The sequence below is a fragment of the Scomber japonicus genome, chromosome 22, assembly GCF_027409825.1.
Source record: "Scomber japonicus isolate fScoJap1 chromosome 22, fScoJap1.pri, whole genome shotgun sequence".
Lineage (NCBI taxonomy): Eukaryota > Metazoa > Chordata > Actinopteri > Scombriformes > Scombridae > Scomber > Scomber japonicus.
In genome coordinates, this window is record NC_070599.1 from 26,923,219 (window position 1) to 26,949,345 (window position 26,127).

The window sequence follows — 26,127 nt, forward strand, 5'->3', positions numbered from 1 at the left end:
TGAACCCTCAGAATCTCCCTGTACATGGGTCATTTAAGGGGTTAAAATGTGAAAATAAAGGTATGAATAACTTCACACATCCTTTTTTTGTGGACCCAGCATCAAATTTCTGCTTTTAATCCATTTAGAGAGAATATATTAGAGGATTATGGTAAAAATGTCTAAGTGGTGTAACCATAAAAACTTTGTACCAAATAATTCAACTTGCTTAAAAACAAGAAAACTGAAGTCTGAGTAGAAGTATGTCATTAATGCTTCTTCTCTCCTGTCCAATGAGATGAAAGAGGAGGCGGGCCTTCTAGTCTTATATTAAATAATTGACACCAGAGGAAACAGATGATTGTTTTTAATCAACTTAATCAAGACATCACTTCAACTTTGAAGCATCTGAAATGAAAACAAACATGTTTTTCCTTCTTTGGCTTGTTGACAGCTGATTTTGCAGTTGTCTATCTACAGCAGAGAAGGCTTTTCAGATCTTAGACGGGGCCCTTTGCCGCCTCTATCTGATGGTGCAGTTGGTGAGGGAGGGGGCTCTGCACAGACCCTTCCCCTTCACCTCGAACCCACAGCCTTTATAATTGGCTACACCCTTGTTGTCCACCTGCAGGTCGGCCTGAAGAAGCTCCCAAACCCTCTGCTTGGCCTGCAGCTCTCTGTCCGGCTCACCTGAGAGAGAGAGAGAGAGAGAGAGAGAGAGAGAGAGAGAGAAATGTTAAATCCCAAAAGTCACTTCTGCTGCTTTGTAGACAAACGACCTAAACTTTGATGAACTTTGACACCCAAATTTGTGCTGCTGACCAATAGTAAGTTGTCCTAAAAGTGTTGAAATCTGAGGTAATGAAGATCTGGAGAGTCCAAAATGAATTAATTGAGGCTGAAGGACCATAAAGTGCTGCTAGATGCTTCAACTGACTCAAAAAGCATCAACGTCTCTCTAGAAAATACTGAGTCAATTATGTTATGGTTGCTATAGGTACAGGTTATTCTATGGTTGCTATAGATACAGGTTATTCTATGGTTGCTATAGATACAGATTATTCTATGGTTGCTATAGATACAGGTTGTTCTGTGGTTGCTATAGATACAGGTTGTTCTATGGTTGCTATAGATACAGGCTGTGCTATGGTTGCTATAGATACAGGCTGTTCTATGGTTGCTATAGATACAGGTTGTTCTATGGTTGCTATAGATACAGGTTGTGCTATGGTTGCTATAGATACAGGTTGTGCTAGTGCTGACATCAGAGGTCCTGCTGGAGACATTTTTGTGTAAAATTTAAATCAAAGAGAACAAGTATTGAGCAGTAGTAATGGTCAATCGGTGTAACCATGGTTACCGGGGAAGTTGAGGAAAGTGACTCTGTCTCCGGGGGTGGAGCCGGCGGGCGGGGCGAGCAGCTCCATGTGGTCGTCGGAGTCGGAGCAGCACATGAGGCGAGCCTGAGAGACCACGCCTCTCAGTTTACAGGCCTTAACGTTACACAGCAGCACAGCCAGACCGCCCTGGAGCTGCAGCAGAGAGATTATTATATAACGTTATTAAAGATAAAAAAACAAGTCATGAAAGAAAGAAGAGATTCAGAAAAAGAAGGAAGACTATGAGAGAGAGCATTGAAAAGGAAAGGTTATAGGAAGGTTCCTCTCTCCCACAGATGGTCGCCCACTTTCAGTCTGGTTCTGTTTGAGGTTTGTTCTTGCCACTGTCGCCAAGTGTTTGCTCATGTTGGATCTATTTAACCCTTAAACAGGCAACATCCACCAGCAGATACAGACTCTTTAACACTGTTAGGAGCCTGATTAGTTAAGGTTTTCATTAGTATGGGCCTTGAGTTGGTAGAACTGAAGCTTGTGGTTGGTCTATACTTTTATATAAATGCTAAAATCAGTTTATAAACTAGTATAAATGAGCAGGGAAAGCAATAGTGTATCACTTCCCATTCAATTATTTACCATTATGACCATTTTTATCCATTAATAGGGGCAACATATCCTGGTGGAGATACAACATCATGAAATCCTCAAGTATATTAAAAATATTTAGTGCCTTGAGATGACTTTTGGTGTGATTTATTTATATATAAATAAAGATTGATTGATTGAAGAAGGAGGGAATGAAGGAGATCAGAAAAGAAGAGAGCAGGTGATTTAATAAGGGAGGTGTTGGGGGTTTTCAAAAAATTGGAGCATTTTCATTTATTTTTTGGAAAGGTCGGCCATATTTGCCAGCTGGGGATATTTTCAAAAATGAAGAAGAAGACATTTATGAAAAGTGGGGACATGTTCTAAAAATTGAGGAATTAATTTTTTTTAGAAAAGTTATTGCATGGTTCGTTCAGAAAGTAGGAAGGAAGCAGAGAAGCCAACAAAAGATTCAGGGTCCTCGTATGCTAGCTCAATTTCAGGGTATCATGGTTTACGGGGACCCTCGAATAGAGCAGAACTATTGTTAATGTTTAAAGGGACGAGTTAAAGAGGAAAAGTGAAGAAGACAGAAACAAAGAAGGAGAAGAGAGGAAAGTAGTGAAAGAAGTGAAAGAAGAAGCGATACCTCCTCCAGGTCTGTTTTTCCTCCCAGCTTACTGACGACCTTGCGCGGAGCGTTTTCTCCAAGGTCCACTTCCTGGACGGAGAGCGTTTCGGACAGCGGGTGGCGCCGAACGCTGAGGATCCGACCAACCCTGAGGTCCAAACGTGACACATCGACCTCGGGCTCGACCCCGAGGCAGAGAGAGTCGGGACGAGCTGAGAAAGAAACGAAACATCAGTCTTTAAAGTCTTTTATTTTACCTTCTTTTTCTTCATTTCTCCCATCCTTAACTCCTTCCCTACACTCACCCTTCTTATCTCCTCTCCTCCTCCTGCTGTGTCTGTCTCTCCGGTCATGTGACGAAGAGGAGGAGGAGGAGGAAGGAGACGCAGCTGTGGCACCAGCAGGAGAGGGAGTTTGATTGACAGGTGTGCCGGGGGCGGGGCTAGACGTAGAAGGAGGCGGGACCGGAGCGAACAAAGCTTTGGCTGAAGAGAGAGAAAAAAAAGAAAGATGTTCGGACTTTAATTTAATGGATCTGGATTTTTTTATTTAATGTATTTATCTTTGGACAAAACTCCAAAATATTTTGACTTAATTAAGTTCTAAGAAAATATTCCTCCCTGTAAGTAATCCACTGTGGTTCACTGTTATTTAAATCTGACCACAAGCAACACTGAAGCAGCTCAGAGGGAAAGAAAAACATCTGCAGTCGTGTGTGTTTGTACTTTTATATTTATGAGGACCAGTTTGAGTTGTAGACCTGAAACTGGAAACAAAATGAATTAAAGACATTTATTTTTTGAAATAGTAAGAATAACTGTCAAAGTGAGAACTTTATTTTGAAAGGTCTGGGGATTTTTAACATTTTTGGAACTTGAGAAAGTTTTGGGAAAGTAGGGATGTTTTAGAGATGGAAGATATTCTTAAGTAAATAATAAAGTTAACCCTCCTGTTGTCCTCGAGTCAAGGGAGGAAGGGAGGGAGGAAGGAAGGAAGGAAGAAAGGAAGGAGGGAGGGAAGGAAAGGAGGGAGGAAGGAGGGAAAGAGGGAAGGAAGGAAAGAGGGAGGAAAGAAGGAAGAAGGAAGGAAGGAGGGAGGAAAGAAGGAAGGAAGAACGAAGGAAAGGAAGAAGGAAGGAAGGACAGACGGAAGGAAGGAAGGAAAGAAGGGATGAAGGGCAGAAAGAAGGAACAGTCAAAACAGAGGGGGTCAATTTGACCCGGGAGGATGACATTTTTTAAAAAGTGAGGACATTTTAGCAAGTTTCATTACTTTTGACATGTGAGGACCTGATATTTGAGTTTTTAAACTAGGAACTTGAACTGGAAACCAACGATATCAGTGGGAAAAGTGACCCAAAGTAGATAAAATGTTTAAAAAGTGAGAACATTTTATATCGTACCGGTGCGTCTCCTCTGTTTGTCCTGAAGCTGGCCTCTCAGCTGCTCGATGTCTTTCTTCAGTTTGCCGTTTTCCACCAGCAGCTTCTTCTGATCTCGGAGTGACGACTGCAGGACTGAAAGAAACACAAAATCCACCTCATGCAGTTTTCATCTCGTCCACAAGGGGGCATGTTACCAGCACTTTAATGCTTGGAAAAGAATTTATTGCATTTTCTTGTTTCTGGAGTCTTATAAAACATTATATTTAAGTTACAGACACGTTATCCATGCATTAATATTAGGGCTGTCAGCATTAATGCGTTAATCGTGATTAGATTAATGCAATCCATAACGGGTTAGTTATTTTTAATTGCATGTTGCAAGCCTTTTTGTCCCTTCTACTCCCCCGTAGACGGCTCCTCTAGCTGTAGCGCTATGCTTTGAAGTGGCCTCCTGCAGTAAACCTACCGCGCTGATGGAAAGTAAGAGAGCTACTGGACTTTTGAACGGCTTGTTTAACTTTAAAACACTTCCAGACGCTTCAGTTGACAAGTCAAAAGTAAAATGCAACCTGTGTCAAACGGAGTTTAACTACCGCCGGAGTACGTGGAGTTTGAGTTAGCACCTCCACGCTAAACACCCAGGTGCAGCCAAGCCAGCCTCAGCTCCACCAAAGGACCATTTTGGAGTGTGGGAGTCGCAGCAGAGCCGTGATTGATTCCCAGTTAAGACACTCTGGTAAGAAATGCTTTACATTATGGGCTTAAAACTGCCTTCAAATGGAAAATAACAGGATTTTAAACACGCAATTCAAAACGCGGTTAATCGCGATTAACTATGGAAATTCTGCGATTAATCTCGATTAAAAAATAATCGTTTGACAGCCCTAATTAATATATTTATTAGCGTTAGTTGACTGATAATAAATCGGAGGTCAGTTAATTTGCGTCTTACGTGCTTTCTCTCTCGACAGGAGGGCATGAGTTTTAAAATACTCCATGATCTTCCCGCCATCTTCTGGGTCGAGCTTCATCAGAGCGTCTTCCAGGCTGAGAAACAGACACAGAAAGTCCAAATGAAACCAGAACTAAGAACAACTTATTCAAAATACCATTGATGTTTTTAGACATGGTGAAAAAAAATAAATAAATAAAAATCGAGCCTTGAGCAGAAGGTTTCTAAACATGATGCTGAGTGATTTACTCCACATGTTCAATTAAGGATTGTAAATGAAAATAAACAAAATGCCACATTTCAAACTTCCTTTAACCCTCCTGTCGTCCTCCCGGGTCAAATTGACCCCGTCTCTTTTGACTGTTCCTTCTTTCCTTCCTTCTTCCCCTCCTCCCCTCTTTTTTTGCTCCCTCCTCCTTCCATCCTTCCTTCCTTCTCTCCTAAATTCCTTCCTCTTTTCGTCCTTACTCCCTTCCTTCCTTCCTTCCTTCCTTCCTCCTTTCCTCCCTCCCTCCTTACTCCTTTCTTTCCTTCCTTCTTTCCTTCCTCTTTTCACCCTAACTCCCTTCCTTCCTTCCTTCCTTCCTCTTTTCGTCTCTCCCTCCTTACTTCTTTCTTCCCTTCCTTCCTTCTCTCCTTACTTCCTTCCTCTTTTCCTCCTTACTTCTTTCCTTCCTTCTATCCTTCCTTGACCTGAGGACAACAAACTTTGACCCCAGATTTGGAGAAAAGAGGTTATTTAGAAAGGGAGGATTTTTTTGTTTTCTAAAAGTGAGGGCCTTGTTTGGAAAGTTAGGACATTCTTGAAATCAGGAATATAAATATAACGTCACACATATCTCAGTTATCTGTTTATTGACTCCTGAAAACATGATGAGTTAAAGCTTAAAATAAAGGTCTATAATGTGATGATCACTGCGGTGGGCGGGACTAAATGACTGACAGTATACAAATCAGACAGGCAGTGATGTCATCGACTCACTGATCAAATGTTTATATAGATGCTATCTTGGGAGGAAAGGATGTGAATGTTTTTGTCTTTGCCAGAGGCCAGCAGACACATTCAAACACACACGTTGTAAAATGTCAGAAATAATTTTGTAGCAAAACAGAAATGAAATGAATCCCGTTGTCTCTCTCCACTTCAAAGCACTTCCTGTTTGACACCTGATTGACAGGCGGATTAGAGCACACACCTGTATGGATGTTTAAATAAGCAGCTGTTAGCTAACGTGGTGGACGTGTGAACTTAAAGGTGATGTCAGTGTCGAGTTCACTGAATGTTTCTGATTAAAAGTAGAGAATGAAAAGGTTTAAGTGTTAGAAGAGACAGAACATGGACTCATTCTTACTGTTTATACTTTCAATAAATAACTTTAAAGTCTAATTAAATCTTTGTGAGTCAAATGAGAACCTTAAAACTCAGTCGTCACTGCATTACTAGTGGTGGAAGAAGTATTCAGATCCTTTACTTAAGTAAAAGTACTGCAGTATTATAGTGATGTAGTATGCAGTATTACAGTAAAAGTACTGCAGTATTATAGTGATGTAGTATGCAGTATTACAGTAAAAGTACTGCAGTATTATAGTGATGTAGTATGCAGTATTACAGTAAAAGTACTGCAGTATTATAGTGATGTAGTATGCAGTATTACAGTAAAAGTACTGCAGTATTATAGTGATGTAGTATGCAGTATTACAGTAAAAGTACTGCAGTATTATAGTGATGTAGTATGCAGTATTACAGTAAAAGTACTGCAGTATTATAGTGATGTAGTATGCAGTATTACAGTAAAAGTACTGCAGTATTATAGTGATGTAGTATGCAGTATGTACTACAGTAAAGTACTAGTACCTCAAACTGTACTGCAGTAAAGTACAAGTACCTCAAACTGTACTGCAGTAAAGTACAAGTACCTCAAACTGTACTGCAGTAGAGTACTAGTACCTCAAACTGTACTACAGTAAAGTACTAGTACCTCAAACTGTACTACAGTAAAGTACTAGTACCTCTAAATGTACTGCAGTAGTTTTTCTATCTGATAGTTTTTAATCAAACACAGAAAGTCTGAACATATCAGTGAAATGAACTGAGACATGAAAGCATAGAAAGAGCTGTCAGTGAAGTTTAGATAGATGTTATCTGTGATGAAGGAAGGTTGTAATACCATCAAAGGACACACACACACACACACACACACACACACACACACACACACACACACACACACAAAAACCAGCCTATTTGCATAACGATAAACAGAAACTTACTGACGCACCCGTCCGCTGGAAACCTGGTGAACATTTTCATACACAAACACACTCGACTGTCACTGCCACACTTCTCTGTATGAGCTCATTATTAGAGTGAAAGTCCCCACGAAACACCATCACTGTTTAAAAAGCAACTAACAATAACATAAGAAGCTAATCTGCTCCAAAGTTTAATCTCTTCTGTCTCTTAGTTGGACACAAAAAGCAACAGATTTCATTTCAGTGACTCTTTATTGAATGAAATGAACAGTTCTGGACACCAGGGGGCAGTAGACCAGCATGTTTCCAGGTCTTTATGGAACAAATCTTAGAGTCTTCAGTCGTCTGCCAGAGCAAATAAAACAGGAGCTTGCAGATTTGTTTTGTTTCCAGGCTAGTTTAGTGTGTTAGCATGAAAACATTTACTAATTAGTAGGGGAGGGTTAGGGTTAGGGGCCAGGGCCTGGGGACAGTTGCAACACTTTTTAAATTACTCTCAGTTACTCAGAGACTATTTGGACTCGGCCCACCAAACCTTTACATATTAAACTCACCCATGTCTGCCAATCACCCATACCATTTAAAGATGGTTACATATAACATATCAACCACAATATTGATTTGAATAGAAACATTCAAATGTTGCAACTGACCCCAAACATGGAGCCAACACAGATCAGGGACGGTTGCAACATATTAAAAACACATTAAATTTAACTAATGAATTATTATTTATTTAGTAATATTCATCACAGGCCTACCTTGTGTCAATTATCAGATGTTACTGAAGCTATTAGGGAGCTATTAAGAATGTAATAATTAGCTTAGTCCTCTGAGAATACTTTGTTTGCTGGTCCAGTACCCTGCAAGCGGTTTCTTATTTGATGTCCCGCTTGGAAGTCTCTCTTTTTTGTGGAACCTGAATAATGTGGTGTGGTATGTGTCGAAGGCCTTGGCTACTGCCCGGACTGATTTGCCCTCATCTCTTACAATATCTGAGGCTCGTTCTCTGTTAGTGACTCTCTTCCTCACTCGGTATACTGAAAACAAACAGAATACAATTTCTACTTTTAGATGATTTATTTACTATAACACAACAAATAAATTGACTTTTCTCCTGTTTTAAAAGGAAAATGTATGTGGCTGGTCTGGACCAATATTAACATCCAATCACATGACGACGCTAAACTGGTTTTTGTCACTAAGGAAGACGTTGCATTGACTTACACTGATCCACTGGACACTAAAGCTCAAATTACATTAAGTATAAATCACGCTCCTCATCTACGTAGCTGTGAGAGTCCAACTGTCATCACCTGTTCATGTCATGGACGTTTATTCCTGTGCACACGTGAACACAAATTTACTGTGGGACAATGAAGAAATGTGAAGATTGATTGCTTTTCTTTTGTTTGGGGATGTTGGTTGGACAAAACATTTGAATTGTGAATACACCTAATGGACAAAATGAATAAATAAATCAGAAAAAAGTGAAGTGATAACGAAATAAATCTAAACCTCAGCTGTGCTTTTGCTATCAGTCAGACAGACCATGTGTTCAGCTCCAGCCCCCCCCCCCATCCCCCCGCCCCCCCCCCCTGTCTTGTGTTGACAAATTGGAGAAATTGAAGACGATCTATCTATCTATCTATCTATCTATCTATCTATCTATCTATCTATCTATCTATCTATCTATCATATCTATGTTTACAAACACCAATCGTAGTATATGTGACAGACTGTACGAGTGTTTTTAGGAATGTATTTTGGGCCTTTATTTGGTGTCAGAGCCCAAAATATGTCCCTAGATTAAGGCCTGGTGTTTGGTTAACTCTATCATGTAATGGTTTGGTTTGCTTTGTGCAGACCTGTTCTTTGTCCCCAGATGGGATTAGAGTCCACACAATGTGAGTGTGTGAGCAATTTATATGTCCTTACAATGTGATTAACACACACGAGCAGCAGCTGCTCCACCACTGACATGCAGAGAGAGATGCAACAGCTGCAGTCAGGCCTGTTGCTATAAATAACACGAGCTGCTTCGACACAACACAACACACACGTAGGAAACACTGCTCTTTAATACTGACACCAAACCAAATCATTAAGGAGAAACTCAATCACACACAGAAACAATACATATATTATCGTTTCAAGTACCTCAAACTGTACTGCAGTAAAGTACAAGTACCTCTAACTGTACTACAGTAAAGTACAAGTACCTCTAACTGTACTGCAGTAAAGTACAAGTACCTCAAACTGTACTGCAGTAAAGTAAAAAGCACCTCTAACTGTTCTACAGTAAAGTACAAGTACATCAAACTGTACTGCAGTAAAGTACAAGTACCTCAAACTGTACTGCAGTAAAGTACAAGTACCTCAAACTGTACTGCAGTAAAGTAAAAAGTACCTCTAACTGTTCTACAGTAAAGTAGAAGTACCCCAAACTGTACTGCAGTAAAGTAGAAGTACCTCAAACTGTACTGCAGTAAAGTACAAGTACCTCTAACTGTACTACAGTAAAGTACAAGTACCTCAAACTGTACTGCAGTAAAGTAAAAAGTACCTCTAACTGTTCTACAGTAAAGTAGAAGTACCCCAAACTGTACTGCAGTAAAGTAGAAGTACCTCAAACTGTACTGCAGTAAAGTACAAGTACCTCTAACTGTACTACAGTAAAGTACAAGTACCTCAAACTGTACTGCAGTAAAGTACAAGTACCTCTAACTGTACTACAGTAAAGTACTATTGCGTCTATTCCTCAAGCAAAAATAAAAATGTGCACTCAATTCTCCACAAAATGTTTCCTTCAGCGTATGAAATAAGACGACCATGCTGCAAGAATGGAAAAAACAAACAAGAAGAATTTATCTTGAGGAGCAGAAATGACACATCTGCCGCTGTGGAAGCTAAAAATCTATAAAATTCACTGGTATCAAATCTCATGTAGATCAATGCAAATGATTATTTCAGACAGCTTGTGGAGCTTTAGAGGACTGGATGTCTGATCTAACCTTGAAATGATCCTGTTATTATCTTTATTTAAAACTTCAGCTCACTCCTTAAACTTCTCAATATACAAAGAGAAGGACTCGAGTTTGTCGAAAGATCAATAAAAGACGACAGCAAACACACACAGACACACATTTAGAGTTCGTACCTGGGATGAAACAGGTTGTCGATGTTGTCCATGTTGGAAGATGTTCGTCGGTCGGTCGGTCGGTCAGACACAGAAAGCTCAGAGTCAGTCTTCAGCTGAGACTCACACTCAAAGTGTCAGCTGTCTGCTTCCATCTCCAGCAGGAGTCAGCACCGTTTGTGGTTGGAGGTCAAAGGTGAAAATACCTCCTGCTGTAAGACTCGATTGATATGATATGATCACAATTTTTCAAATGTGTCTTAAAGTGACAGCCAGGAGCCCAAATTAAAATTTAAAGCTGTTTATGTGTCTGTAATGATTCGTCCTGTTCATACTGACCATTAGAAGATCCCTTCATAATAAACTTACAATGGAAGTGATGGAGGACTAAATCCACAGTCCTCCTTCTGTGGAAACATGGATTTAAAAGTTGATCTGAAGCTAATATGAAGCTTAAAAATTTTAAACATTTGAATAGGTACCTAACCAACACACAATGTCTTGGTTAAATGTTATCTCAAATTTAATTAATTCTTTACTTGTGAGTTTTTAATCACCTTTTATTATCACTATTATTATCATTATTTGTGTGTGTGTGTGTGTGTGTGTGTGTCACTAAATACTGTATATAAATAGAGAGACATCACTGTGTTGGGTGTAATGTGTTTAGTTTTTCAGTAGATAATTAGCTTCCTCTAGTGGTTAAAAAGAGGTACTGCAACCATAAACACTCAGATTTTACTTATTCAGTTACCTGTTGTGTTATATTTTCTGTAAATTGGACCTTTTAAAATACCAATTAATATATTGATGCACATTTTTATTTTTTTTATTTTTGTCTAAAACAGTCACATGAAAGAAATCTTTTTAAGAAGCCAAGAATCAGCCTTTAAAAAAACATGTACATTAGGTGTAACTGAAGAATGTAAACTTCCCCTCAGGCAATATAAAACCACAGATTCTCAGAGATTGTATCGAGATATTTACCCTGGGCTATAATCCATTTCAAGATGCATTCAGATGTGGGAGTTGTGCCAGACAGGAAGTTAGTTGTAAAATTCAGATATGTAAGTATTCCTCGAGTCATGAATATCAGAGACATCAATCATCCTGTAGACACCGTTGACTCAAACCATGAAAGTACTTTGGTATGATGAAGACTGAGTTCACTGAAACTCAAACAAGAGGCAGATCAGTCTCTACTTACAATGATATCAAATCATGAGTAAGAGCAGAGCAAGAGAACAATACACCTGACATTTCTGACTAAATACAAATGGTTTAACTGTTGTGTACTATATTAGTTTTTGTGTTTTTGCAATAAATGAAACCTTGAAAACTCATGGTGTAAATATAATTATTGATTTATTAATATAAAGTCTTTGGTTTGGTCATAAAACACCTTACACATCACACACTTGTCAAAACACTCACCAAAAAACCACAAACAAAATGATGCATTTCAAATCAATCATGACATACACAAAATGCTAGTTTACTAAAACAAAACTATGTCATGGGAAGTCAAAAATAATGAGACAATAAGTCATGAATATCACCTTTTAAGTCAAAAGTGGATAAAAATTCAGATATGTCAAAATGTTGACCTACTTTCATGATTCAGATTTAGTATCACACTAGTTTCGTTTGACTATCTTATCATTTTAATTTAGCCAGCTTTACAATTGGATTTAAACCAAAATCGAATAAATCTGATTTGAGAATTTGACTGACATATTTTTTGATTTAGTTAATCTTTTGATTCACTGGTTGTCATTTTGTCTTTTTCTTGATTTAGTTTTTGACATGTTTATCTTTTCACTTTTCCCGCTCCCCTCCACTTACCGGACAGTCTCGGGAACAGGTGACTCACTCATCCCCGTGAGACCGGGAAGTGAGGGCGGGACCCCAAAATATGGGCGGGATGGAACGTCTCTACGGAAGCTGTAGCACCATATTTGGAATGCGAGTAGCCATTGGCGGTAGGCACGAGGATGGACGTTTAAAGTGACGTTTCAAACGCACCCCCCCCCCCCCCCCACACACCTTACACACAGAGACGCTCGCGGCCATAAAGAGGATTCCACTGCGCGAGAGGAAGAGGCGACGCTCTAAAAGAAGGAAAAGAGAAGAGATTTGATTTAAAGAGGAGAAATAAAACACTTCAGGTGAGTTTGTTTTTCTATGGTTGAACGCAGAGAGCACGGAGTTTATTAAAGTGTTCTCTCCTCTGTTCGAGAGCAGAGAGAAGAAAACCGGAAACGTACCTTTACCTCCTCGCAGGTGTGTTATTGTCGAAAACAAAGATGAATTAAACGTTTACAGCCATTTATTGTGGTTATAAAGAAAACTTTCTAACGTTGTAATGCTGGAATAACACGTCCCTTAACTGATCTATCGATATACTGAACATTTATTAGGCTGGTAGCAGGTTAGACCCTGATAAACGTGTAAGTAAGAAAACTTATTTATTTAGCAAAAATAAAACTTTAGTGCAGAAACGATCAGCTAATAAAATAATCCATAGCCTAAACAATAGAGTTGCTTTTCCTACATGTGTTTATATATAATGTAGTTGGCACAGAAAACATTTACAACTTTCAGCTTCTTAAATGTGTGTAGTTTTGTACTTTTTCTGTTTTACATAAAAAGAATTGTGATAATTAAATTTAACACTGAAACAATAAGACTGGTTTGTCAGAAGATAAATCCACAACTATCTTGGTAATTTATTAATCAATTTGTCAAGCAAAAAGCCCAATATTTGCTAAAATGTGAAGATTTATTGCTTTTCTTATGTTTGGGGATGTTGGTTGGACAAAACATTTGAATTGTGAATACACCTAATGGACAAAATGAATAAATGAATCCGGAAAAAAGTGAAGTGATAAAGAAATAAAGCTGAACCTCAGCTGTGCTTTTGCTATCAGTCAGACAGACCATGTGTTCACCTCCAGCCCCCCCCCCCCCCCCCCCTCTGTCTTGTGTTGACAAATTGGAGAAATTGAAATCCCATGGTCTTTAATTTCATTACGTTAATTTGTGTGTGGGGGCTGTAAACAGGGCGTGACGTACACATCATGCAGCAAACAGCCTAATGATGAATGATGGTCTTAAATGTGCAGAAAAAAACAGGAAACACTGAAATATCTTTCAACAGCAGCTAGCAGCTTACAACAAAAACTACAATTTCAAGCAGTCAGATTATGTACTTTAAATGCATTTTTTAGTACTAAACAGCTCAAAAATGATGTATTTAAGACCATTTGACCACTTTTGACACATTTTTAACACCAGGTGTAGTTTTGACACTATTATGTTTTTTATAAATGATGACTCTCTCTGCAGGAGTTTAAGACAGAGCTGTTGTAACATGGTTTAAACTGTGCAGCCAGTGTCTTGTTTTCTCTGTCTTACACAAACAGACACAGAGCGCTTGCGGTGGTTAGAAAATCAAGTTTAGACACTTTTAAGCTAACAAACAAATCTCAGGGGTTAGTCTAAATATTCCCAGGTTGCAGGTTGTCTCTGTGACAAACCGAAAGCTTTGTGTGTTTGTGTAATGAGGTTTTTACAGTCCAACACACACACACGTATCTGAACACACATACAAGTTTGTGTGAAATGTTGTGAGCGAGGCGGCAGGCTGTGGAGGTATTTAGCAGGAGACGGAGACTCCACTCACAATTTAACTCCATCTGCAGAAGTTTGAAGTCTGTGTCTGCAGAGACTTTCACAGATATGAGATGCTGCTCTTTCTCCACTGTTTGAGTCTCAATAAGAAACCAGAGCAGAAATGTGTTCATGGCTGCAACTATAACTCATCTGTTGATTAGTTTCACACATTGTATAGTTGTTAGGCCCATAAAATGTCAGAAAATGGTTAAAAAGGTCCAGAAAGTCCAAGAAGAAGTCCTCAAATGTCTCATTTCATCCACAACAAAGATATTCAGTTTACTGTCTAAAAAAACTATGAAATATTCACATTTAAGAAGGAATTAATTTATAAACCAGTTATTAGAATAGTTGGCAATTCATTCAGAAGTTGGCAACTGATCAACTAATTGTTTCAGGTCTAAACATGTCTGTAAATATTTGTTTGTTTTAACTTGATGTATTTCTTGTTAATGTGTCATTAGAGATTCAATGATTAGTCCGATTTAAAGGATTAGTTGTGTTTTTTTAAAATGTGAAAACAAATAAACTAAAATAAAGACGACGTCATTTATTAAACTTGGCCTCAGAAACACATTTGACACGTGATGAGTTTCTCACACAGGTGGAAACCGTTGTGAATTTAGGTGCAGCTGAAGCGAGGCTGAAGTGAAGGAGTGTCGCAGTTAAAACTCTGATAGGTGTGTCTGATACTTTATGAATGCCATGTTTTTATATGCTGGAGGAACACTATGTTATCTTTTCTGTGGAAAGTTAAATATTCCCAGCCTGATGTGGAACAGCTGAATGTCTTCCACGTTAAAATGTCATGCTGTCTGACTGGTTTTATATTTGTGTGTCTGTGTATGTGTGTTTGTGTGTGTCTCTCTGTGTGTGTGTGTCTGTGTGTGTGTGTAGGTGTGTCTGTTTGTCGGGTTGTACTTCCCTCTGGTTACTAGGAGTCAAACACTCAAGATTCAGCTCTCAATCAAGTGTATTAGTCAGTCTGTAATAGGCTACATTTGGGGACAAACAACTGGGGACAAAAGCTGATTTTTGGGTCAGTGGTTAAGTGTAGGGTAAGTCTTCAGGAGGTGAATATAAGTCTATGATATATCCTCCGGAGTGACTATGGTCTGATATATTTGCCCAAATGTAGCCTATGACAAACACCACATACACATATCAGACCATGGTCTCTTAGGACCAGTTAATTAGGGACAACTTGTCCAAGTGGGGAGAAAAGCTGATTTTTGGGTCAGTGGTTAAGTTTAAGGTTAGGGTGAATGTAAGTCTATGAAATGTCCCCACAAGTGACCATGGCCTGATATATATATGTGTGTGTGTGTGTTTGCCAAAGGCTATGTTTAGGGGAAAATGTCAGTGAAAACCAGTTAATTGGGAACAACCAGTCCAATGGGGACAATAGCCTTGTCTGCAATTAGGGTAAAGCTGATTTTTGGGTCAGTGGTTAAGTTTAAGGGTAAGTCTTCAGGAGGTGAATGTAAGTCTATGAAATGTCCCCACAAGTGACCATGGCCTGATATATGTGTGTGTGTGTTTGCCAAAGGCTATGTTTAGGGGAAAATGTCAGTGAAAACCAGTTAATTGGGAACAACTGGTCCACTGGGGTCCAATGGGGACAATAGCCTTGTCTGCAATTAGGGTAAAGCTGATTTTTGGGTCAGTGGTTAAGTTTAGGGTAAGTCTTCAGGAAATGAATATACTGTAAGTCTATGAAATATCCTCAGAAGTGACCATGGTCTGATATATGTGCCCCAAAGTAGCCTATGACAAACATCACATACACATATCAGACCATGGTCACTTAGGACCAGTTAATTGGGGACAACTTCTCCAACTGGGGACAAAAATGATGTCCCCAGTTGAGGAAAAAGCTGAATTTTAAGTCAGTGCTTCATGTTTAGGTAAGTCTCCAGGAAATGAAGTGACCTACTGAACTGGATTTACTACAGAGATAAGACCATTCCTGCACACAATCACAGAAGATTTCAGTGGAGCCACAAGAGTGAAAATAGTGAAAAACCACCTTGTTGCAGGTTCCAGAGTCCAGGGCGACGTCTTGTCTGCAGGTTTTTAGTAGTTTAAGGATTTTAGTTTAGTTTTATAAATCAGAAGCCAGATAACATACAGTCTCTGGAAGGTAAATGTTTGCTTCGTGTCAACCTGCTTCTGTCATGTTTATTCAATCCTTAAGCTTAAATATTTAATATAATAGACCCCCGAACAATGCAGATAAACTTGATATGAAGCCGAAAGTAAAAATGTGTGTTGTTGTTTTTCAGGTTTGTGCTAAATCATCCTGAACGCACCTGATCGACCAATCACCTGCTCAGTTTCTGTTATTCATCGGATCACTGATCTGCACCCGACAGACAGACCAGTGATCCCAGCCAGAGCAGGACCGACCCTCGCCTATCCATCACTGATACTGGAGTATTGATTACAGCTGAGTCACCTGATAAAGGAATATTTGTGAAACGTTAACCTGCAGAAACACAAGCAGCACATTAAAGTTTATTTTGTGACTGTGGTGAACTAATCAATGGCGGCTTCCGAGCTGATCCGCGGCACCGACGATGTCCGCCCTCATGTGGAAGTTAACGTAACAGCAAGCACCCAGCCCTCAACTCCTCATCCTCCCAGGGTTGCCAACGGTAACCCGGCTCGCCACACGCCCTCACCGCCAACCGCCGGCGACACCCACGACGCCCACGATGGCAAAAACAAGCACAGCAAACTGAGCAGTCTGCTGCAGAACCAGCTGATCCACTCGCTGAGCAGCGGCCTGAGGCGACAATGCGACTACGTGAAGATCTCCGTTCCCGAGGAGCGAGCGGACCGCCTCCCCACAGAGTGGTGGAAGACAGCCGTGGCCTTCCTCTACGCCCTCTTCAACCTCGTCTTCACCACCGTCGTCATCACCATCGTTCACGAGAGAGTGCCGGACAAGTCGGTAAGCCCGCCGCTGCCCGACAAGTTCTTCGACTACGTGGACCGGGTTCCCTGGGCCTTCACCGTCACCGAGGTCAACGGGCTGATCCTGGTGGGACTCTGGTTCGTCCAGTGGATCTGCCTCAAACACAAGTGAGAGCTGCTCCAGCTTCAGTACAAACAGAGTTGATTAGTCCAACAATCAGCAGAAAAATTAATCACCATTCAAATAATCGTGTTAAAATACCAAATATTCAGTAACTGCAGATGAAATTTGAAGCTTTTCTTGTCAGTTATGTCGTAGACGAACACATCTGGAATAAAGAACCAGGTGCTGGACCAAAGAACTAAATCTGTAACGGCAGAAAAGAAGTCAGCACACTTTAGCTTTAATAGGATATCAGAGTGACATTTTGAGCCTCTTGCTCTTCTTCAGCCTGAAACAAGAACGTATAGCAAACATCTTTATAAAGGCAAATAGCCAGGTCACCTGACAGGCACATGATGTGTCAGTCCTACTCTATATATATATACAGGTGTAAAGAAGACACTACAAACCATAACAGCGGTACTATAACACAAAAGAAAGTGTCTTCCTCTCTAGTATGCAGACTGAAACAAAGAGACATTTCTTTGTCAAATGTGACGTAAACTATTTGGAATTTGGACAGTTGGTCAGATAAACCAGTCGAGGCGTTATCTTAGGAGATAAGATTACAGCTGTCATGATCATTACGTTATAACCTTATCGTACAACTCTAGACATGACCTTGATCACTTTTGTTGACCTTGATATCATCTGTTGTGTTTACTGTAGAGAGGTGTGTAGGGCTCAGTCAAGGCTGATTATCTGTTCTCACTGTAGTGACAATCAGCTGCTACTAAACTGAGAGAGGAGATATATCTGAGTCTCTCTTGAATTTTAGTTTTTTTCTTTTTTAAGACAAACAGAAATTGACTGTGTGTGTGTTTTGAATATTTAACTCATAAAATCCCTTTTTTGTGATGATGATGATGATGGTTACTGTTTGATGATGTCATTACTCGATTCATGGCCAACAAACACACAGAAAAACCTAAATGATCACTAATTAAAATCGACTTTTACGAAACTCGTAAATGCTTTGCTGATACTGTCAGAAAGGTAACGATTCTACTTTATTGAAGCACTGAAGATAATATTTACCCAGCTAACAGAGCAGCGATGTGAAGAAGTCTTTATTGCTCATTTTTATTGAAGTTCAATAAAGTTTTTACTGTTCTCGTCTCTGTGCAGAGCGATCATTGGTCGTCGCTGCTTCTTCCTGATCGGGACTCTCTACATGTATCGCTGCGTCACCATGTACATCACCACGCTGCCGGTGCCGGGAAAACACATGGTGTGCGCTCCCAAGGTACACACACACACACACACACACACACACACTCTCTAACCGTCATTTATGGTTCATCAGTAACTGTTTTATTGTTTCTCACTTGTGCAGCTTTACAACGACTCAACCGGCAAAATATGGAGAATTCTGAGGCTGATTTCAGGAGGAGGTAAAAAAAAACAATTAAAAAAATGATTGTGTCTGTTACTTTATTTTTTATTGTTTATTTATTGATGGAAAAAAGTCAAACATTTGGCAAAATTGAAAATAAGGTGTGTGCAGGTCTTAGTTTTCCTTTTTTTCTTTTTTAAAAAATAATAATCGCAGGTATTTAAACATTTTTAAATTTCATCCACAAAGGTTTTTTAATACTTTTTCTAGCCTTTCATAGACAATGTTAATTATGAAATGTTCCATTTAAGCAAAAATAAGCTGAAAAATCCACCTTTCTGTTTTTCCAAAGCTCACTTAATCCATCAATTCATTCATCTGTTATTAGTCTGCTGCTCCTGATCCATGAGTCATTAGTTATATTATTAAACTGCTAGTAAGTAATGCCAAAAAAATATTGAACACATTTCACATTAAGTATTTCTAGCTGTTATCAATACTAATAGTTTTTATTGATTTTTCATACTTTGACCCATGCAACAGGTATTCAATTAAATTATATGTGGTATTAAAGTCTTAAAGTATTGTAATGTAACTTGAAACCTGCAGAAACTCTGTAAAGAATAAAGTTGAGGTCAGTTTACGTTGCATCATGTTGACAGTAACACCTGTTTATTTATTTATAGGTTTGTCTCTGACCAGTTCCCACATGATGTGCGGTGATTTCCTGTACAGCGGTCACACGGTCATGTTGACGCTGTCCTACCTCTTCATCAAAGAGTGTGAGTGTATACTTCTCCTGTTTAATCTGTTTGTTGGGTCAATTATTAATCTGATCTGACCTTTAATGACACTTTGGTTTCTATAGTTCATTGTTATCATTTGAACTGTCCTGAAAGGCTTTAATCTGTTGAGTATATTGATCTGAGGTGATCTGAGTGTGACTCCCGGCTGTTTTGTGTTTTATATGCTGCAGACTCTCCTCCGTGGATGTGGTGGTATCGCTGGTTCTGCTGGTTTCTGAGCGCCTCGGGAGTCCTCTGCATCCTAATCGGCCACGAGCACTACAGCATCGACGTGGTGATCGGATACATCGCCACCACCAGGACGTTCTGGTGGTACCACACCATGGCCAACACACACGTAGGTTCACTCTAAACGAGACTCATAGGTTCTCATCACTGTTATTCAGGTGGTTGTTTTAGGTGCAACTAGAAGCTAAAAACTTATTTCAGCTAAACTTTTACATTACTGTGGTCCCCGTGTTTGGATCAGCTTTCCGGAACACCAGAGGGCAGCAGAGGGTGTTCACATTTTAATTAAAAGCAAATTTAAGGGGCGCAGGTGGTCGAGTGGTTAGAGCCATATACGCAGCCGACCCCGGTTCGAATCCCGATCAGAGGTCCTTTGCTGCATGTCACCCCCCCCCCCCTCTCTCTCCCATGTTTCCTGTCTGTCTACTACTTTAATAAAAGGCATCTATGCCAACAAAATCTTTAAAAAATAAAATAAAAAAAGGGAATTTAAGACCTACCTTTTTAATCAGGCTTTAAATTGGACTTTATTTTATGTATTCATCCATCTTTTATTTTATGTTTTATCCTGTGTTTACTTAATGGACTGTCCTTTTTATTCCTTTTTATTTATTTTACACCTTTTTTATGCGTTTTCTTTTTAATACCCCTCCTCACATTTCTTTAATTTATTATAATTATTTATTATTGTTATTTACATATGAGAGTTATGATAGCATTTAATCCGTTCCTCTTCTTTGTAGTTTTTCACGGTTAATTAGTTTTAGTTTTAGTTCTTTAATTGATTGGATAATAGAATCTTATGTACATTAATTTAATATAAATACTTTATTTTTCAAAGAAAAACCTAAAGTATTTATTTTGTGTTTTTGACCACGTTGAAACACTTTCATCAAGTTTTAAGTTACTTCATTCAAAACACTTTATTTTTAACTCAGCTGGAAAAATTAATATTGCATGGTAGTGAAACAGAATAACAGAAATAACTTATTTTTGGAAAAGCATTATCTTTTTTTTTAATTGGCTTAATTGGTAGTTTAACTTATAATATGTATTGTGTAATTTCCTGCTAGTATAAAATAGTTAATTAAGTTGATTTAAGCATACCAACTGTAAAAACGCAGATTTTCAAAATGTTTCATCTGTGCAAATATAATTTCAGACTGATTAATGCTAAATTTGTTATTAATTGTATTTATTTTTTCCTGCTCAGACTTTGCGTGATGATCCCAACAACTACCTGTCCAGGACGTGGTGGAACGTGATCTTCAACTTCTTGGAGAGGAACGTTCAGACGAAGGTTCCCGTCGTGTTCTCATCACCGCTGCCGCTGCCGTCCTCCTGCAGGCAGCGCTACAGGATGGTGGAGGGGGGGAGGGACGAGTGACTAGAGAGGGGGGAAGCAGATGACTAACCTTCCCTGAGCTGAACCAGCCTCCATCCTGAAGAGTGGACAGAAGGATGGACGGATGGACGGAGGAGTCCAACAAGAGTTTATTTATTAGAACTGGCATTTACACCTCGCTCCTGCCTCCTGAGGAAGAGGAGCCACTGAGAGGAGGAAGAAGAGGAGGAGGAGGCACAAACAAGGTGTTATCAAGTTTACATTATTATGACCACCTGGTGTTTATTTATCAGCGTGTTTAATAGCCAAAGTAGTAAGAATGCAGCCAGTGGAGGGAAAAAAAGAGGTAAATCCACCGGCTTTCAGAAAACACCAAAATCTATTTGATTGTCTCGGTTTGGACGACAGAAAGAATAAGTATCGTTGTTAATGTTAACTGTTGAGCATCAGCTACAGGCGACATGGCAACAGAAGACTTTTAAAACAGAACACTGATGAAAGGAACCACAAATTTAAACTTTTGTAAAAACATCTTCAAGATCATCAAACTCAAAACCTGATTAGGGCTTATGAATCGCACAATTTCCTCTCTTGTGTCTTTGTCAAATTTGAAGGGTTTGATTAGTTTCGAATCCAGAAAACTGCCATAAAGTGATTTTGTTCAAGGTGCGTGAATCCAAACTACTGTCCAGCAAGTTACGAAGGTCCATGATCTCCTAAGACCTGCTGCAGCTTCTCAGATGGACTTAAGATGTGACGAGCATCTCTCACACACGAGGCCAATTAACTTCCTCTTATCAGGAACAACCAACTTTGTTAACTTCAAATGTCCGTACGGCTGAAATTAACAAAACAAGAATGAATCCGGGTTACTAAGCGCTCGCTAAGGCAATGATACTCTCTCTGATACCTTTTGAGAATTATTAACACGTTTTCGTCTAAATCATCCTGACGTCATTTAAATCAGGAACTAAATGATCAAATTAAATGTTATGTTTGTGATGTTAGATGATGGTTACAAAGTGCTACCTAGCAGTTAAATAATTGCTGTCACTAAAAACAATAATGTTTACTTTTCTTTGCCTGTTTTTGACGTTTTGGTGCCTTCCTGCAAAAATAGCCTAAATCTTACATGCTAGCAGGCAAACGGGAGATTCTGAGACCAGATGGGGTAAAGATGGATGAGAAGGGGGGGGGGGGGGTCATCTCTCCAGGATTTATTTTCTTTTGATCGAAAGTCAGTGTAGCTCAGATGGCTTCCACCAAAAACACACAATTTATAACTTTGATCCTCGGAGCGAGACCTCGACACATCTGGATTGTTAACAATGTCAAATCGAAGTGCCAACAATTTTCATTGGAAGTTTTGACCTAAATAATTGCTCTGATAAATGCTAAACGCTAAAAATACATTTAAGATACATGAAAGGTAGATTTGCTACCTCCCAACAAAGAAAAATGTTTAAATATTGTTTATTTCAGTTCAAGGCCATAGCTCATAATACTTTCCAACCATTTCGCCACAAACATGTTCGCCATCCATAAAAGTTAGAATAAATAAGAATAAATGTTTGAATTTACTGTTCAGTCTGAAAGTCAACCACATTTTCTTTAGACCTAAGCTAAACCGCTCGTTACTTAACATTCATGGTGCTAATCACGGGTTAAATTAACCACATGCTAGCTAATTATTCATAACCATTGTTTCGATCCTACTAACTAAATAAATAAAAGTTTAAGATGCATAAAAGGTAAATGAACAACCTTCCAACTAAGAAAATACTTAAATACATGATTATTATTATTATTATTATTATTATTATTTCTCGTAGTTCATAAGATAGCCAGAGATTTACGATATTTATTGATTGCTAAACTGCGATCTTAACATTGCCAGTGCTAACTTGAGTTTATTCTTCGTCAGTGTGAGAGTTCATGAGTATTGTTGTGTGTGTATATATCTTTCTATACTTGATTATTGTTGTTAAATTATATTTTTATGTTAAAATGTGTAAGTGAGACACTGAGCTCACGGTGGTTTTTTGTTTTTTTACTCTTTTTTTTGTTTTGTTTACACCATTTATTGTAAAAGGAATCAATAAAATAACAGCATTTAAACTTTGGACTCTACTGAGAGTCCCTAAAAATAAATGCTGCTGATTTAAAGTCGGATTAATGAAGGCGGTCGTTCCATAAAGCCACAGTTACTCTCATATTCCCCAATGTTCTCTACAACTCCGTGTTCTCACAGTCCCCATGTGTCTTTGTTCATTATGTGACTTGAACACTGTTTCATTTCCTGCAATAATAAAAAATATATTTATTTTCAAGAGCAAGAGTTGATGGTTGTTGTAAGTAAACAAACGTGTGTAATTATTACTGAGCAACAAATATTAGATAGATACATATTTTATTTGTCATTAGGGAAATTTGTGGTGCAGCAGATAAATATAAAGCTACTCACTAACAAGCATCTACGAGCCAACGATAAACCCCTCCGACTAACATCAACACCACCAATAGTTCACGTTACAACAGACCTGTTAAAGTGTTCCTCATATAAAGTGCAACATCTTCACACAGAGAGGTTCAATTATTCATTTCAGTCTTTGTTCATCATGATACAAATTCTACCCAGTTTTCCAGAAATTCTTATTTACCAGTTTCTAATCTGACCGAAAAAGTCAACCTTTCCATCATATCAATATTATGCATTACATCAACCCGGTCCTCCCTCTGAGGTGCCTCTGTCTTCAGACACTTCCTAGTAATGGCTTTTTTACCCTAAACATGTACTTGTCTCCTGAATTTGTAATTCTTTCGATCCCTTTTCCCAAAGTATAATATGCCAAATTTAAATGGAAATTTTACCCTCAATATTTTCTCGAGTTATCTGCAAATTTAATAGTAATATGATCAGATGTGTTGCTTCTACTTTAATTTGTATTGAGAGTAAATAAAATAGGGGAACTAGCGCTCCCTGGTGGAGGGTTTGGGTTACTCATGATGGGAGAAGACGCTGTGACATTAATGGTGTTTTAGACTAAATTAGTGTCGTAATGTAAGAAGATAAAAACTGCAGTTATACAAGTTGTAAAGATTTTAGAGCTAAACTCTGAAACATGACTTTTTGCTGTGATCTTATTTGACAGATGAATGAGGCAGAAGTCAGGAGTGTTTTCAGAGCTGATGATTTTTTATTCACTGTGATTCAAATTTGAGGCGTCGCAGCGAAACGTTTCTGACAACCGTGGCGGCAAATCCAGAGGCGATCTCACCCCTGACCGAAACCTGGAGGCGAACTCACCCCTGACCATAGACCCTGACACACCCACCAAACCTGGAGGGGAACAACAGAGAGAGGAGGAGGGGAGGGGTTAAAGGTCAGAGTGTAACAGGGACAGTAAGATGGAAGTCAGTAATAACAAGGGAAACTGTTTGTGGAAAGAGATGGAGCTGTTCAACGCACTCAGACTGAACTTTAAGATAAATATCAAATCGTGACCAAATAAAATCTGAAACTATACACAAGCAGGTGGTCCAGTGGTTAAAGCACATACCATATACGCAGCCGACCCCGGTTCGGATCCCGATCGTAGGTCCTTTACTGTCAGTGTACTGATAAATAAAGACGTCTAAGCCAACAAAAAATTTTTAAAAAAGCTAACCGGCTGCCATTTTTTGGGGAAATATCTTCGGTAAGTTGCCGTATTTGTCATAAAAATCTGTTTGAAATTGCACAATAAAGGTGATCTTTAGAGGTGGTTGAAGCCAGTTAACTATCCTGATGTGAGATGGATCCTTCTTGCTGTGTAAACAGACACGCCGCTATGTAAATGTACAAATCGCCTTTTACAACAAAACCCAACAGCAACCCCCCCCCCCCCCCCTCATCTTCTTTTGATTACGACTATTTTAAAATATGACTTTAATCTACACATTTTAGATTTCTATGCACTAAATTCAATTTGTACTATTCTTTCTCGTCTTTTATGTTAAACAATATTTTTCTTATCTATAGAAGCTCATAATGAAAATGACAATAAATGAAAATTTGAATCTTGCCAAAACAAATCAAACAGTCACTATTACTTTAAAAAGGGTAATGTGGAAGATGTGAAGTAAGTTATATTATGCTACATTAAAGGTTGAATATGTAGAATATTTATTAAAAGCTATATTTAAAAAAAAATAATACAGCCACGGGGCGTTTTGAGGGGTACAGAATGAAAGTATTGCTTTTCCATAAAAAAAAAATTTAGTCTGAAATAATATTTTTAAAAATTTTTGACGGGTTGGACAATGACGTTCTGACACACTCTGTGTACATTGTACCAGCCATTTAGCGTCCGGAAGTGCGGGTTGCCAGGGTTGTCTGTTGTTCCGGTGCAGCTACTGTAGGCTGGCACTGGGTGAAATGGAGTTGTAAACAAGCAGAGCCGTGTTGGACTTAATAAAACCAGCGTTTTTTGCTCTCAAGTACAACTTTTCATCACAAAACTTCAAAGGTAAGACAGAATATCTGTTAGTCGCTGTAAATAAGTGGTTGTTTAACTTTGTATTCTTTGGCTGCTGGTTCACTGAGTTTTTATCGTAGGGTAATAATAGTGGTACTGTTGAACTCGCCAGGGTCTTAGCTTTCATATGAGATGCTATTTGTTTGTGTACCATGAAGTATCAAAACGGTAGCAATGGAAATGTGGAGAGTGGGTTGACTTTCTGACGCTATTCGGATTTTGATATTTGATCATTAACCTCTTAACGCACGCTGTTCCGTTCACGGGACGGGACGGATGTTAGGAGGTAGCCACACGTTCTTCTGAATGTTTTAAACACCAACCCTTAAACATATATATTCATGCCGTACATTGTTAGAAAGCTTAGATTGTCCTGATTCATTCAAGACCACTCACGACTTATATGGTTGCTCACAGCCGTAATAGTATTAGCGATTAGCTCGGCTAGCACCTGAGCTAAGTGAGAAAAGCTATAATGCCTACATACCTTCAAAGTCTTCCCTTTATCCACAACGATCATCTTATGACTCAGGACTTTCTGTACAGCTCGCCAAGTATCCATTCTGCTGAAATATGAAATCCGTTTCCATAAAACCGGAATACTTTCCTCAATATGTCAACATGTATTTAGTCCAACACGTAATGTAATAACACAAATAACAAACCATATACGGTCCGTTTACGTCATTTCCTGACCTGCGCGTCCATCTCAGAGTACACGTGACTAGATGTTTACGACCGTGAGCCTCTTCTGCTTCTGACGACACCACACACAAGCCAATCGGTGTTTAGGATGAGGCAGCACGTGCAGAGACATTGCTGCTACTCCCACTGGCGTTACAATGTAATGTACCTCGGTGGTTTCAAGTCAGTTACAG

At 39.0% G+C, this 26,127-nt stretch overlaps 2 protein-coding genes across 2 annotated transcripts; one reads left to right on the plus strand and one right to left on the minus strand.

Moving 5' to 3' along the window:
- Positions 1-487: 487 nt before the first annotated feature.
- On the minus strand, positions 488-10,369 carry LOC128384177 (aminoacyl tRNA synthase complex-interacting multifunctional protein 1-like). The gene is made up of 7 exons (XM_053343764.1): positions 10,282-10,369; positions 4,869-4,963; positions 3,935-4,048; positions 2,838-3,017; positions 2,551-2,744; positions 1,340-1,511; positions 488-669 (listed from the first exon to the last, which is right to left on the minus strand). The coding sequence occupies exons 1-7, from the start codon at positions 10,311-10,313 to the stop codon at positions 503-505; spliced, it is 954 nt and encodes a 317-aa protein (XP_053199739.1). The 5' UTR covers positions 10,314-10,369; the 3' UTR covers positions 488-502.
- A 5,852-nt stretch (positions 10,370-16,221) lies between these two features.
- LOC128384096 (phosphatidylcholine:ceramide cholinephosphotransferase 2-like) lies at positions 16,222-20,774 on the plus strand. The gene is made up of 6 exons (XM_053343677.1): positions 16,222-17,022; positions 18,146-18,263; positions 18,354-18,411; positions 19,040-19,135; positions 19,330-19,496; positions 20,601-20,774. The coding sequence occupies exons 1-6, from the start codon at positions 16,481-16,483 to the stop codon at positions 20,772-20,774; spliced, it is 1,155 nt and encodes a 384-aa protein (XP_053199652.1). The 5' UTR covers positions 16,222-16,480.
- The last annotated feature ends 5,353 nt before the right edge of the window (positions 20,775-26,127 follow it).